At 59.9% G+C, this 11,001-nt stretch overlaps 1 protein-coding gene across 5 annotated transcripts in view; it reads left to right on the plus strand.

The window, feature by feature from the left end:
* ADGRD1 (adhesion G protein-coupled receptor D1) overlaps positions 1 to 10,460 on the plus strand; it is a 139,187-nt gene extending 128,727 nt beyond the window's left edge. For 4 of the 5 annotated variants that reach the window (XM_029234414.1, XM_029234430.1, XM_029234421.1 and 1 more), the window contains 5 exons: positions 1,300 to 1,391; positions 4,840 to 4,966; positions 6,235 to 6,276; positions 7,583 to 7,675; positions 9,009 to 10,460. In XM_029234414.1, coding sequence (XP_029090247.1) covers positions 1,300 to 1,391; positions 4,840 to 4,966; positions 6,235 to 6,276; positions 7,583 to 7,675; positions 9,009 to 9,104 — 450 coding nt within the window. In that variant the 3' untranslated portion in view covers positions 9,105 to 10,460. Of the gene's footprint in view, positions 1 to 1,299; positions 1,392 to 4,839; positions 4,967 to 6,234; positions 6,277 to 7,582; positions 7,676 to 9,008 lie in introns of those variants that run through there. The other variant, XR_003795350.1, reaches the window with a different exon arrangement.
* The last annotated feature ends 541 nt before the right edge of the window (positions 10,461 to 11,001 follow it).

Here is an 11,001-nt window from a genome sequence, read left to right on the forward strand (position 1 = left end):
GCGGGCAGGGGTGCCAGCTTCCCAGTACCCCCTCCCGCGGAGCCGCGCGGGCAGGGGTGCCTCGCTGCTGAGCGGGTTCTGAGGGAGAGGCTGCTCCTGAGCCTTGGACCTGGGAGCTGGGTACTGAGGCAGCTCGCGGAGAGGTGTCTGCAAGGCCCCTGAGATAAGGGGTATCAGCAGAGATGCTTTGGAAAGGCCTCAGGCTGGGCCCCCAGAAGGAGGCCTCTAACGAGGGCGTTCAGGCCAGGAACGCAGATATGTGTGCGGCGTGTCCGGCCGGGGCAGGAGGGGCCTGAGTCCCCTTCAGAGCCGGGAACGCTCTGCTGTGGCCCAGGTCTTGTGTGGGGAAGGCCACTTTCCCTGTGTGGCCTGCCAGGAACGCCTTTGTCCTTGCCTGTGCTCAGGCCTGAAGGTTCACACGTGGCCGGGAGCGGGACTCCTCACCGACTCTGTAAATGACCTCAGAAGTTTTCAGATACAAGGGAGAGGTCCCGTCACAGCACAGCCCCAAATCCAGCTGTGGACCCTGTAGCGGAAGGACATGGCGGGGCCTCACTTCCCCTGCTGTCACCTGCCTGGTCAGGCTCCTGTTCAGGACCCTGGAGAGCTGCCCACGGGAGGGGACACTTTGTGCCAGAGCCTCTGCCAGAGACATTCACAGCCCCGGCCTGGCCCCCAGCCCCCAAGGGGAGCCTCCCAGCCCCCAGCCCCCAAGGGGAGCCTCCCAGCCCCCGGCCCCAGCCCCTCCCCAACAGGGAGGAAGCGTCGGGCTGAAGACGAAGCATCCCATGCTGTGGCCTCTGTGGACGCACAGCCGTGGGCCTGGGGTGTGGGCAGGAGGTGAGAGCAGGCTGTGCTCCGGCGCTCAGATTGCACCGTGGGCGTTCCTACTCTGTCTCATTAAGTGGAAAAACTGAGGTTCGGAGGACTTCAGTACGTTACCCAGGGCCACACCCAGGGAGCACATGGTGAAAGGAGGCTGGAAGCAGCTCTGTCCGGTTCTGAGGTTCACAGCCTCCTTGCCCTGGTGGCGAGCAGAGGAATGCTTTCTTCGGTGTGCTCCTGGGGACTCGGCCTGGGGTGTTTGGCCGTCTTTTCTCGGGAGCACAGATGTGGGCTCCCAGAAGGCGGTCTTGCAGGTGACCTGTGCAGGTAAAAGTTCAGGGACGCGGCTTCGATTTCTCCCAGAGACGCCGTCTGTTTGCCTGGGAAGCCTGGCTGGGGGCTGGGCCGGGTGGACTCGGATGCCTTGCAGGTGTGGCTCCGGCCCTCACCTTGTCTCCCGTTCTCCTCACGCAGGTCAACATGGGCATCCTCATCGCGGTGACCAGGGTCATTTCACAGATCAGCGCCGACAACTACAAGATACATGGAGATCCCAGCGCCTTCAAGTAAGTGGCACCCTGGGCTGTCAGCCATGCCCCTTGCCCACAGAGGATGCTCGCGGGTGGCAGGAGGGCGGGTCACACCCTTGGGCTTGCCCGGTGTCCTCATGACATGCATCCTCATTGGTCTCTGTGACCAGCACCAGCTCGCTGCCCCCATTTGTGAAAGAAGGGGGTCTATTAGATGTTCTCCCAGAGACTGGTTCACTCCTAGGGTGAGAGGAGCTGGCGGTGGGGTCCAGAGGAGGGTTCTGGAGCCCGACCGCCCTGCCTGGGTCAGTCCTGCCTCAGCCCTACCACCTGCTGGGACCTTGTGAGCTATTCAACCCCTCAACGCCCTGATTTCCTCGTCTGCGCGGCAAGGGTGATGGCGGCCATCTTACAGGTTGTCCTGAGGAGGGTGGAACTTCCTGACCTGCTCTGGGACTGGTTCATCCTCCAAAGGAGCAGGTGTCTCTGAATGGGGGGCGTTCCACCCACACACTCGCTGCCTTCTGGGGTTTCTCCACCCCATTGTCGGGGCTCTGCCAATTGCAAGTGACAGAAAACCCAACACAAACTGGCTAAAGCACAAGGTGTACCTATCGACACAGGCAACCATAAGTCCAGGAATGAGTCTAAAACGGCTTGGTCCAGCGCATCAAATAATACCGCCAGGGCCCAGCTCCTCCCGGACTTCTCAGCTCCATGCCCTCTGTCGGCTTCACGCTGAGACGGACTCTGCCTCCTGGTGACCAAATGGCTGCAACAGGAGGTTCAAATCCATGGGAAAGTGTGTCTCTTTCCCCAGTAATCAGAGGTCCTGAGCCTGGAGACCGAGACTCAGACCAGACCGCATGCCCATCCACAAATCAGTCCCAGTGGATGGAAATCACCAGTTAACCCTGGCCTGAGTCACACGGTCCATCCTGGCTCTGGGGTGCAGTCAGCACCCCCGAACCACTGGGCCAGGAAGTGGGGGCAGCGGCCCCTCAAAGGGAATTTAGGGGCTGCTATAGAAACAGGGTGCAGTTCCTAGGCAGCTGACATTCTGTAAGTTACTTTATCTACGCTATATCTCTTCCGATCTGAAAGGGAAAACAGTAAACACGTCAGCAGCAAATCGATAAGACAATTATTCTGTAATGAATTCCAGACACTGTAAATTAACCTGACAAGTGGCTCCGGCCCCCTCGGGCTTTTTCAGCCCCTGGAAGCCTTCGAGATGCTCCTAGGTCAGGGTCAGTTCCCTTCCTCGTCCATCAGCGAGAACAGGCAGTGCTGCCCTGTGAGGCCGCCAGTCCCCCAGCCCCGGGGCCCTGGCTGGGAAGGAGCCTGACCCTCCCTCACCCCAACCTCAGCCCCCAGGCCCTCCCCTCGGTGCGCAGGGCCCCGTCTGACCCGGCACCCTGCAGGACCGCTGGCCTCGCGGCACCCAGAGCAGCCTGGATCTCACTCCACACCCGCTCCCCCGTCTCTGCACCACCCCCCCCTTCACGCACCGCGGCCCCGAAAGGCAGCTGAGCCCACGACCCATCTGCCCTCCGTGGGGACCTGGTCCCCAAGTGGAGGCTGACACGGGGGAGGTAGGGGCCGTGCATCGCGGGGGCGTTTCTGCGTCTCTGCAGAAGCAGGGCTGGGGCGCTGCCGCTGTGCCCTCCTGTGTCCTGCACGTGACCCGGCGCCCAGGACCGACCTCCTGGAGAGTCTGGCTCGTGCCTCTGGACAGACCCCCGACTCTCCCCGCCCAGCACGCTCCCTGCCCTGCCTCTTCTTCACGTGGCCGAGCGGGACCCTGGGTCACTGCCTCACTCCCTTCCTAGCATCCCCTCCCTGGGCTGGTGAAGCAGGAGCCCCGGGAGCCGGGCGGGAAGACGCAGCACAGCCTCCTTGGAACACTTCTGGCTCCCCCTCTCCTGGTTTCAATCTAGTCCTTTCCTTCCTGCCCAGCAGCTCAGCGCTCAGTGACTTAACGCATGAGATGCTTCCTCAGGAGCCCTAACAGGGCTGCCTTCCACCTGCTTTCTCTCCTCTATTTACTGGTCACGATTCCAGGCTCCCCAGAAAGCAGAGAACGTTCAGTTTTCCCAAGTGAGATCCGGGTCCTGGGGGCAGGAGGCAGGTGGATGCCGGCCCCTGGGAGCAGGGGGGTGGGCATCGGGGCGCCTTATGCGTCCAGACGGCGTCCTCCACCTGCCCAGGCCTCCTCTCCTGCAGGGACCCCGCTCCTTCTGCCTTTGACAAGGGGACCTGGCTGCTCTGGCTGTGTTAACAAGTCCTCAGAGGGCCTCAACTAGAGGAGTTTCCTCCAAGATTTTATCATTTATTGCTTCATTTTTGAAGTAAAAATGAACCATGTCTTTAAAAGTAACACATTGATACCAGCTTCTCAGCAGCTGTTCCTTTCAATGACGGATTTTCCAGGATCTAAAGATCGACTCTAAATCAGTCATGATATTTTGTTCCCCAGATTCAGGTGTCTGATTTTAACTGTATTGACTTTATGAAAACACGCAGCCGCAGCTTCCCTGAGAGATGCCGTGTGGGAGCACATCTTTGGTTTTCTAGGGCTTTGCTGCTAGGAGCTGTCCATGCCGGGACCTTGGGCTTCTGACCAGGGGGCTCCTTAGGGCCACTGCGCCTCCTCCTGGGGGGCTGGATCCCTGAGTGGCACCGCTGGCTCGTCCTTCATCCATTCCGTGGCCTCTTCCTCATCTTGCCCGCTGGTCCTGGTGCTGTGCTGGCTTTGGGACTGCAGAGATACAGAGCGCAGCCTTCAGAGGACTCGCCGTCTAGTGAGGGAGACCGTGCGGGTTGCAGCGCCGAGGGACCAGGGCCTTGGAGGTTGCACCCATCCGTCTCTGGACTTCTCTCTCACGCTTACGTGCAGAAACCACCCTGTGGAGAGCTGAGCTGTCTGAGTCGGGGTAGGCCGGGCCCCAGTTAGCGTACGACGATTTGCAGCACGTATCAGAGGCGGCCAGGACTCAGACAGCCCCTGGGGCGTTGCCTCCACACCAGCTCTGTTCTGGGCTCTGCGGACACTGGGGGACCCAGATCCTTCTCCTCTCGGAACTCACATTCCACGGGAGAGCCTCAAGGCTGAGGCAGCAGGTGCCCCGGCGCTGGGTGTGTCTCCTCGGCTGTGCTCTGCTCCGTGGGCACCTGGCATCAGCATTCCCCCTCAGCATCACCACCAGTTGGATTGGGGCGGTCAGCCTGAGTGTGCCCAGAGGATGCGCTGGCTCCCGGAAGCCCAGTGCCAGCTGCAGTCCAGCAGAAGCAGAGCTGTCTGCTTGGCCCAGAGCTGGCCTTGCAGGGACCCTGTCTTGTGCGTCCGGGTAGTCAGCTCCTGACCCAAGGCCTCCTGCAGGGAGGAGCCAGGTCTCGCTCGCAGCAGGGCCTTTTCTGCTCCCGCTGGAAGCGTCGCATCTGGGCCCGCCCTGCCTGCCCACCCTCCCTGTTCCTCTTGCAGGTTGACAGCGAAAGCTGTGGCCGTGCTGCTGCCCATCCTGGGAACCTCGTGGGTCTTCGGCGTGCTCGCTGTCAACAACCAGGCTGTGGTCTTTCAGTACATGTTTGCCGTACTCAACTCCTTACAGGTGAGGGCCCGATGGGACTAGCGGCTTTGTGAGTGGACGTGTGGAGCAGGGTGCCTCTGAGGCAGGAGGGAGACCCTGTGCTCCGTCCCCTCCACACGCACGCACCTCGTGGACCCCTAGCGTGGAGGGTCCCCAAGGCCTGAGGACACAGGCATGGATGGGGCGTGCACCAGGGTCTCTGAGCAAATGGGCTATGCAGGACCCCATTCACAGCAGGGCTGCCTCGTCCTCCTGGACAGTGTCTGTGGAGGGGCGCCCAGGCCTGAAAGGAAGACGGTCAGCACGTGGGCAGCTCCTGCAAGGGAGCCAGGCGTGGAGAGGTGGTGATGGGGATACCTTGGGCTCTGAGTTCTCATCTGCTCTCTGCATGGAAGGACAGCAAGGGTAACAGCCTGGAAACCAGAGACTTGAGAGCCCAGAGTCTGAGTCCCCAGAGCCACAAGCCCCCAGAGGAAGGGTGGAGGCGGGCGCCCGTGGCCATACACGGCCTACGCCACCGAGCCAAAGGCTCAATCCACCCCGGCCCTCACCGTGGTGTCCTTGCTGCTTCTGGGTCTTCACAGCCAGTGACGGTGTCAGGCTTCTAAGTTGTAAGAAGCCCCCGTGCATAGTTTCCTTCCTTCTGGCTGTTTATAACGAGAGGGGGTCGGCTGTCCTGGCCGCAGCCCTACACACCCCAGGTCCTGGGATCCTCACTTATCCTCTGTGTCCCATAAAGTTTCCCCTTCCGGAACATGGGAACAAGGACAGGACCCACTTTGCGGGGGCTGCTTGTTAGCACTAAGTGAGGTGACTCACGTGAAGTGTTCGTCTAGTGCGGACACACGGGCAGAGTCTCTAGACGTCTGCGGATATCCTCAGCTTGTGTCTGTTCTCACTGTGGCCGTCATCCTCAGTTTGCAGGTGAGGACACCAGGACTCGCGCTAGGTGACGCGCTCGTGCCCTCCCATTTGTCTGCCCCAGCGTGTTTGCTCCCCTCTGAGGTTAAGCCTGTCTGGGCGTCCACCTGTCTTTGTATCCACCTGTCTTTGTATCAGGCCATGGCGGCTGCCTGCGTTTAGGTTAGATCACAGGATGCCCTTCCACGCTTACGGACTCCAGACCGTAGGGTCCAGCATCACAGCGCACTCCCACATGCTCCCCAACACCAAGCCGTGCCAATGCCACTCTCAGAGCCCATAGGTGGCATTGGAAGGAACCCTCAGAAAGTGTTTGTAACAAAATGCAAGTGGCTCTAATTCTGTGTTTTCCTCCCCTTCCTCGCCAGGGATTTTTCATCTTCCTTTTTCATTGTCTCCTGAATTCAGAGGTATGTCTACTCCACTTCGTGACAGTATGAAGCTGGTTTTTCATTTCTGAAAGGGCACAGAGAGCAGGAACAGTGTTGCCGCATCAGGCTGGCGTCCGGGAATGTAACCCTGAATAAGCCTTGGTGTTGGTGACAGGTTGTGTGCAGGGAGGCTGCTTTCCGTCCCTCATCCCGGTTGCTAAGCAACATACGCACATCGTCCTTCACTGATGTCACACGGGCACTGCTGGCTGTGTGGAGGACCAGGGGAGGTGGTGACAGGGTGGAAGAGCTGAGCTGGAGATTCAGGACCTTGCTTGGCATCTGGCATATTAGGGAGAGTAAGATGCAGATGTGCTCCCAGCAGATCCTCCCCAGAGGCATTCAGGAAGCTGGCCTGGGGTGTAAGGAGGAGTCCTGACTGCAGGGGTTAGAGAGGGGACTTTTATGATGTGGCCTCCAAGGGCATTGGGGTACCTGGAGTGGGCTCATTCCTCTTGGTGCAGTCTGGGGCATTGCACCTGCTGTGCACTTGGCCGTGGGGATGGTGGAAGGTGCTCTAGATCCTGTCGCTCGGGACCCATAGTCCGTGGGAGAAGTTTTACCTGTGAATTGTGGGGGTGGCATTGTGTTCCTTGGCATTTGAGTCCCTTCCAGGCTGTGGTCCTGGGGAAATGCCTCTGGAACGGTGACTGAGAACAGGGCAGAAGCACCACCCGCCTCTGTGCTTTTCCAGGAGAGTCCATCCGTTTGCACGAGGATAGGTCAGGCGGGGAGGGAGGAGATGGGGGAGGGGCAGGCAGGGTGAGTCGCCCAGGACGATGGCGGCCAGCGGAGGAGAGGTCACGTGTTTGCAAAGACCAGGTAGCAGCCCAAGCAGGGCCTGAGACTGATCCACGTGGCAGAGGGGGCAGGAGGGGGCGGCAGCCTCAGCACCACACGCGGCCCCGCCCCACGCGTGCGCTTCGTCATTTACTGCCTTGTGTGGTTTCTGTGCCGGTCACACGCTCGGCCCCCAGGCCGTTCACCGTCGAGTGTGTCCCGTCTCCCCACCCAGCACTGTGAGGTCGGCAAAGGGCAGGCCAGGTCCAGCTTTCTCCCCGTGCAGGGCTGGGAACGGCGCGGGGACACAGCCTGTATCTGTCACACGAACCAGTGACACGTCCGTAGCGCAGCTCCGGAACCACTGACTCTGTTTGGATCTGATGCCTCCGAGTCCTGTCCTCACCCTGCAGCACAAATTCCTCGGGACCTTTTAGAATGACCTCTTGTTGCTTTTGCAACTTCTGAAATTGCTTCTAATGAGCCTTTCATTCTGCCTTTGAAGGTGAGAGCTGCTTTCAAGCATAAAACCAAGGTCTGGTCCCTCACGAGCAGCTCCACCCGCCAGGCCAACGTGAAGCCCTTCAACTCGGACATCGTGAGTGCATGTGGTGTCTCGTGTACGCCCCTCCTGCGCTGGCCGATCCTGCTCTGGGTGCCTTCCGTCCTCATTCCACACTGACCCAGGCCTCTTGTTCTCGGTCCTCATCAGCCGGGACTTGCTTCACTAAGCTGCGCGCAGCCTCTGCCTTACAGAGGACCACGTGGTCCTGAGGCTGCGTCTCTTACAGCCCGAGCCCCAGGCCCTCCGCTCACTCCTTCCCCGAGCTCCAGCGCCTGCACCATCAGTGTCGGGCGGACGGCTGCCCAGGTCGGGGTGATGGAGGCTCGACTCGGGGGCTGGGCTTTTCACACCTGACATAGGACTGCAGGCGGTGTGAGCTGATGTCACACCCACAACAGGGTCCCCCTCCTCACGAAGTCACCTGGCCCTCTCTCCTGCCCCGTTTCCCAGGGCCAGTACTTCTTATGTTGACTCAGTGGGATGGAAGGATCAATTGACCGGGGGGCAGACGCTGGACATGCTGAGGGTGTCCTATAAGAGGCACAAAAGTCACTGGACACAGCCCGGCCTCTACATCAGGTCTCCTCCCCCTACAGGTGCCTGAGAAATTGGGTCTGGATGGTCAGGGGTCTGAACAAGCCGCTCACCTCCCAGCGCTGGGCTTGGTTCACCTTCCTCCTGTGGGAAGTGGTCCCTCATCCCCCCGCCCTGCAGACCCCCAGGCAGGGCCCCCGGGCAGCCTGGAGAAGGCGATATCCTGGGTTCTCACTGCACTGCAGCCTCCCACCTGTCAGCTAGGCCCTCGCTCAGGGGTCCCTTCTCAGGAAGTCCCTCCTGGACGGCACTGAACAAAGGTGCTCCCACCGCACTCCAGCGTCCTGTGCCTGCTACCCTTGGCAGTTGTTTGCTTTATTCATTTGCTTCACGGCCGTTGTCTGCCTCCCCCATTGGAACGCGAGCTCTCCGGGGGCAAGGGTCTGGTCGGCTTTGTTCACTGGTGTGACCCCGTAGCCTAGAACAGGCCCCGGTGCCCAGCCTGCTCGATAAATCAGTGTCGAAGGAGTAAGTGAATAAACGGATGAATAGAGGCGTGAATGAGTGAATGAATGAATGAGTGAACGACAGATTGATGAATGAATGACTGCCTGGGTGAGTGCACCCCAGAACCTGGGAGCCATGAGGCAGGGGAACCTGTGCAGAGAAGGTGGAGAGAACTGCGCCCTCTGGGTCCTCATTTCTCTGGGGAGCGGTGGGGCCGCCCCCAGGCAACTTTCCGGCACAAGGCTTTGCTCTCAGCACTCCTGTGGGACTTGGGTTTCTCGTCTCAGAGCAGTCTCCGTTTCTCCGTCCTCTGTGTGGTCTGCAGATGAACGGGACCCGGCCTGGTACAGGCTCCACCAAGCTCACCCCTTGGGACAAGAGCAGCCACACCGGGCACCGCGTGGACCTGTCCGCCGTGTGAGCAGAGAGGCCGTGGACCCGGCAGCCTGCCGCTCAGAACCCCCGGACCCGCTGCAGACAACACGCAAGCATCGCTCTGCCTTCGCAACTGGGACCCTTTCCTCGTCGCTCTCTGGACCTGGGGGTCACGGCCCTCCCCCCCGCCCCCCGTGACAGCATCCTCTCCTGCGACCTGCTCCTGTGACAGAGCCCACCGCTGAGCCCGCAGCCTGATACACGGCGAGGCACGGGCCCCCCGGAGCACACAGCGGTCCCTCCCCTTTGTCACTGCAAGTGTGCAGAGCCCCAGACCTTCCACACTGTGCGCACAGGAGGCCCGTGGCACCAGGAGGGAAGTTTAGCCTTGGCGGGCGCCACGATGGGGACTTGGGACCAGAGAGGTGGGGTCCCGCAGGGGAGGTTGGGCGGAGGCCCGTGGGGGCGCGTGGGGAAGCGCCCGAGGATGTTTTCCACCTGCTGACTCCACCCAAAGCAGGGCCCCGATGCCAGGCACCTGCTGACGCCCAGGTGCCCCGCCCCTGTCTGTGCGCCGGGGCCTCGCATAGGCGGAGAGCCTGGGTTGGGGCGGTTCTGCTCTGACAGCTTCTCCCCCCTTCTTCGTGAGTGCTGGCTCTTCCGACTCCAAGTCAGCCTTCAGATCGCCCCCTTTCCTGGCACCTGAGCCTCCTGTGTGTTCACCACGGTGGCCCATCAGAGCCACCGTTTCCCAAGGCATAACGTCCCGCAGAGAGTTTCTTCCTCATCACTTATAAATGCTTTTCCGTGTTTCTAGCGAGCGGATCACAGCGGAGGGGAGCGCAGTACGTGATTTCACGTCGCCACAGGGGCAGACCTTGACGCACAGAGCCACTTGGCGGGCTGCTCCGGGGGAGGACCCTGGCCCTGACCGACCCGGGGTGGGAAGGGTGGCAATAGCTGTAGCTTCTGAGTTGATGTTAATTTATGGACCCGGACTCAGCCCCCTAGGAAATGGGATGATCCTTGGGGCTCCGTGTGTGGGCGGGACCCCGTGGAACGCTAGGGTTCGATCATAGACGTGAACCGAAGCGCCATCGAGAAAAGCTGGGAAACAGGCTGTGAAAGGTCACCCTGTGATGACAGCACCAAGAGTGCTTGTGAGATGTGTGAGTACGGAATTCCAACCTGTTTTCGATACTGGAAAATCTTCCCTGAAAACTGTGACGGCGACAGCATTAAAGGCCTCCCCACAGCGTCGCCCCGCCTCTCCCAACACGTCTGCTTTGTTTCCGAGTGAGATTTTACATCGTCTTGCAGACCTTTTCCATCTTCCTCCGGCACCTTCGTGAAGTAACTCACGCCTTGATGATCAGGAGTGTGACAGCCATCTTCAGGCATCTCCCCCGGTGGGGGGTGGGGGGACCGGGAGGGGGGTGGGACACAGAGCGGCGTGTTGACGCAGGGTTAACCTCTGTCCTTCGGTCCGGGTGGGTCCCAGATGTCACGTTGTGACAATGCCACGGGCATTCCCCATGGGTGTGCCGTAGGGGTGAACCTGGCAGATGGAGGCAGAGACCCCGTGTCTGGCGGAAAGTGCACCCAGGTCTGCTCCAGGCTCTCTTCGTGGTTCCAGAGACGAGATCGCTTGTAACTTGGCGTTAGATCCTTGTCAGGCCCAAGAGCACCGAGAAGTGAGAACACTGTATCCCTAAGATTTACACTTGGATTCTTTTTTCTTATTTAGTTTCTGGTGAAGCAAATCAAGTAAGGAACTGTTTTTATTTTAGATGGAATTCTTGGTTTTGTTGTTTTTTTAACTCTCTGCATATTCGCCCTACATAGCTAATATATCAGGAGAAGTAATGCGCGAACTCTTTATTTCTAAAGAATGAGAGCAGTGCACTTTATTTATAGGCTACATATTTTGGCTTCTGCAGTAT

This window comes from Monodon monoceros, unplaced genomic scaffold (genome assembly GCF_005190385.1).
Source record: "Monodon monoceros isolate NGI ecotype Baffin Bay Population unplaced genomic scaffold, NGI_Narwhal_1 Super_Scaffold_1, whole genome shotgun sequence".
NCBI classification, from domain to species: Eukaryota; Metazoa; Chordata; class Mammalia; order Artiodactyla; family Monodontidae; genus Monodon; species Monodon monoceros.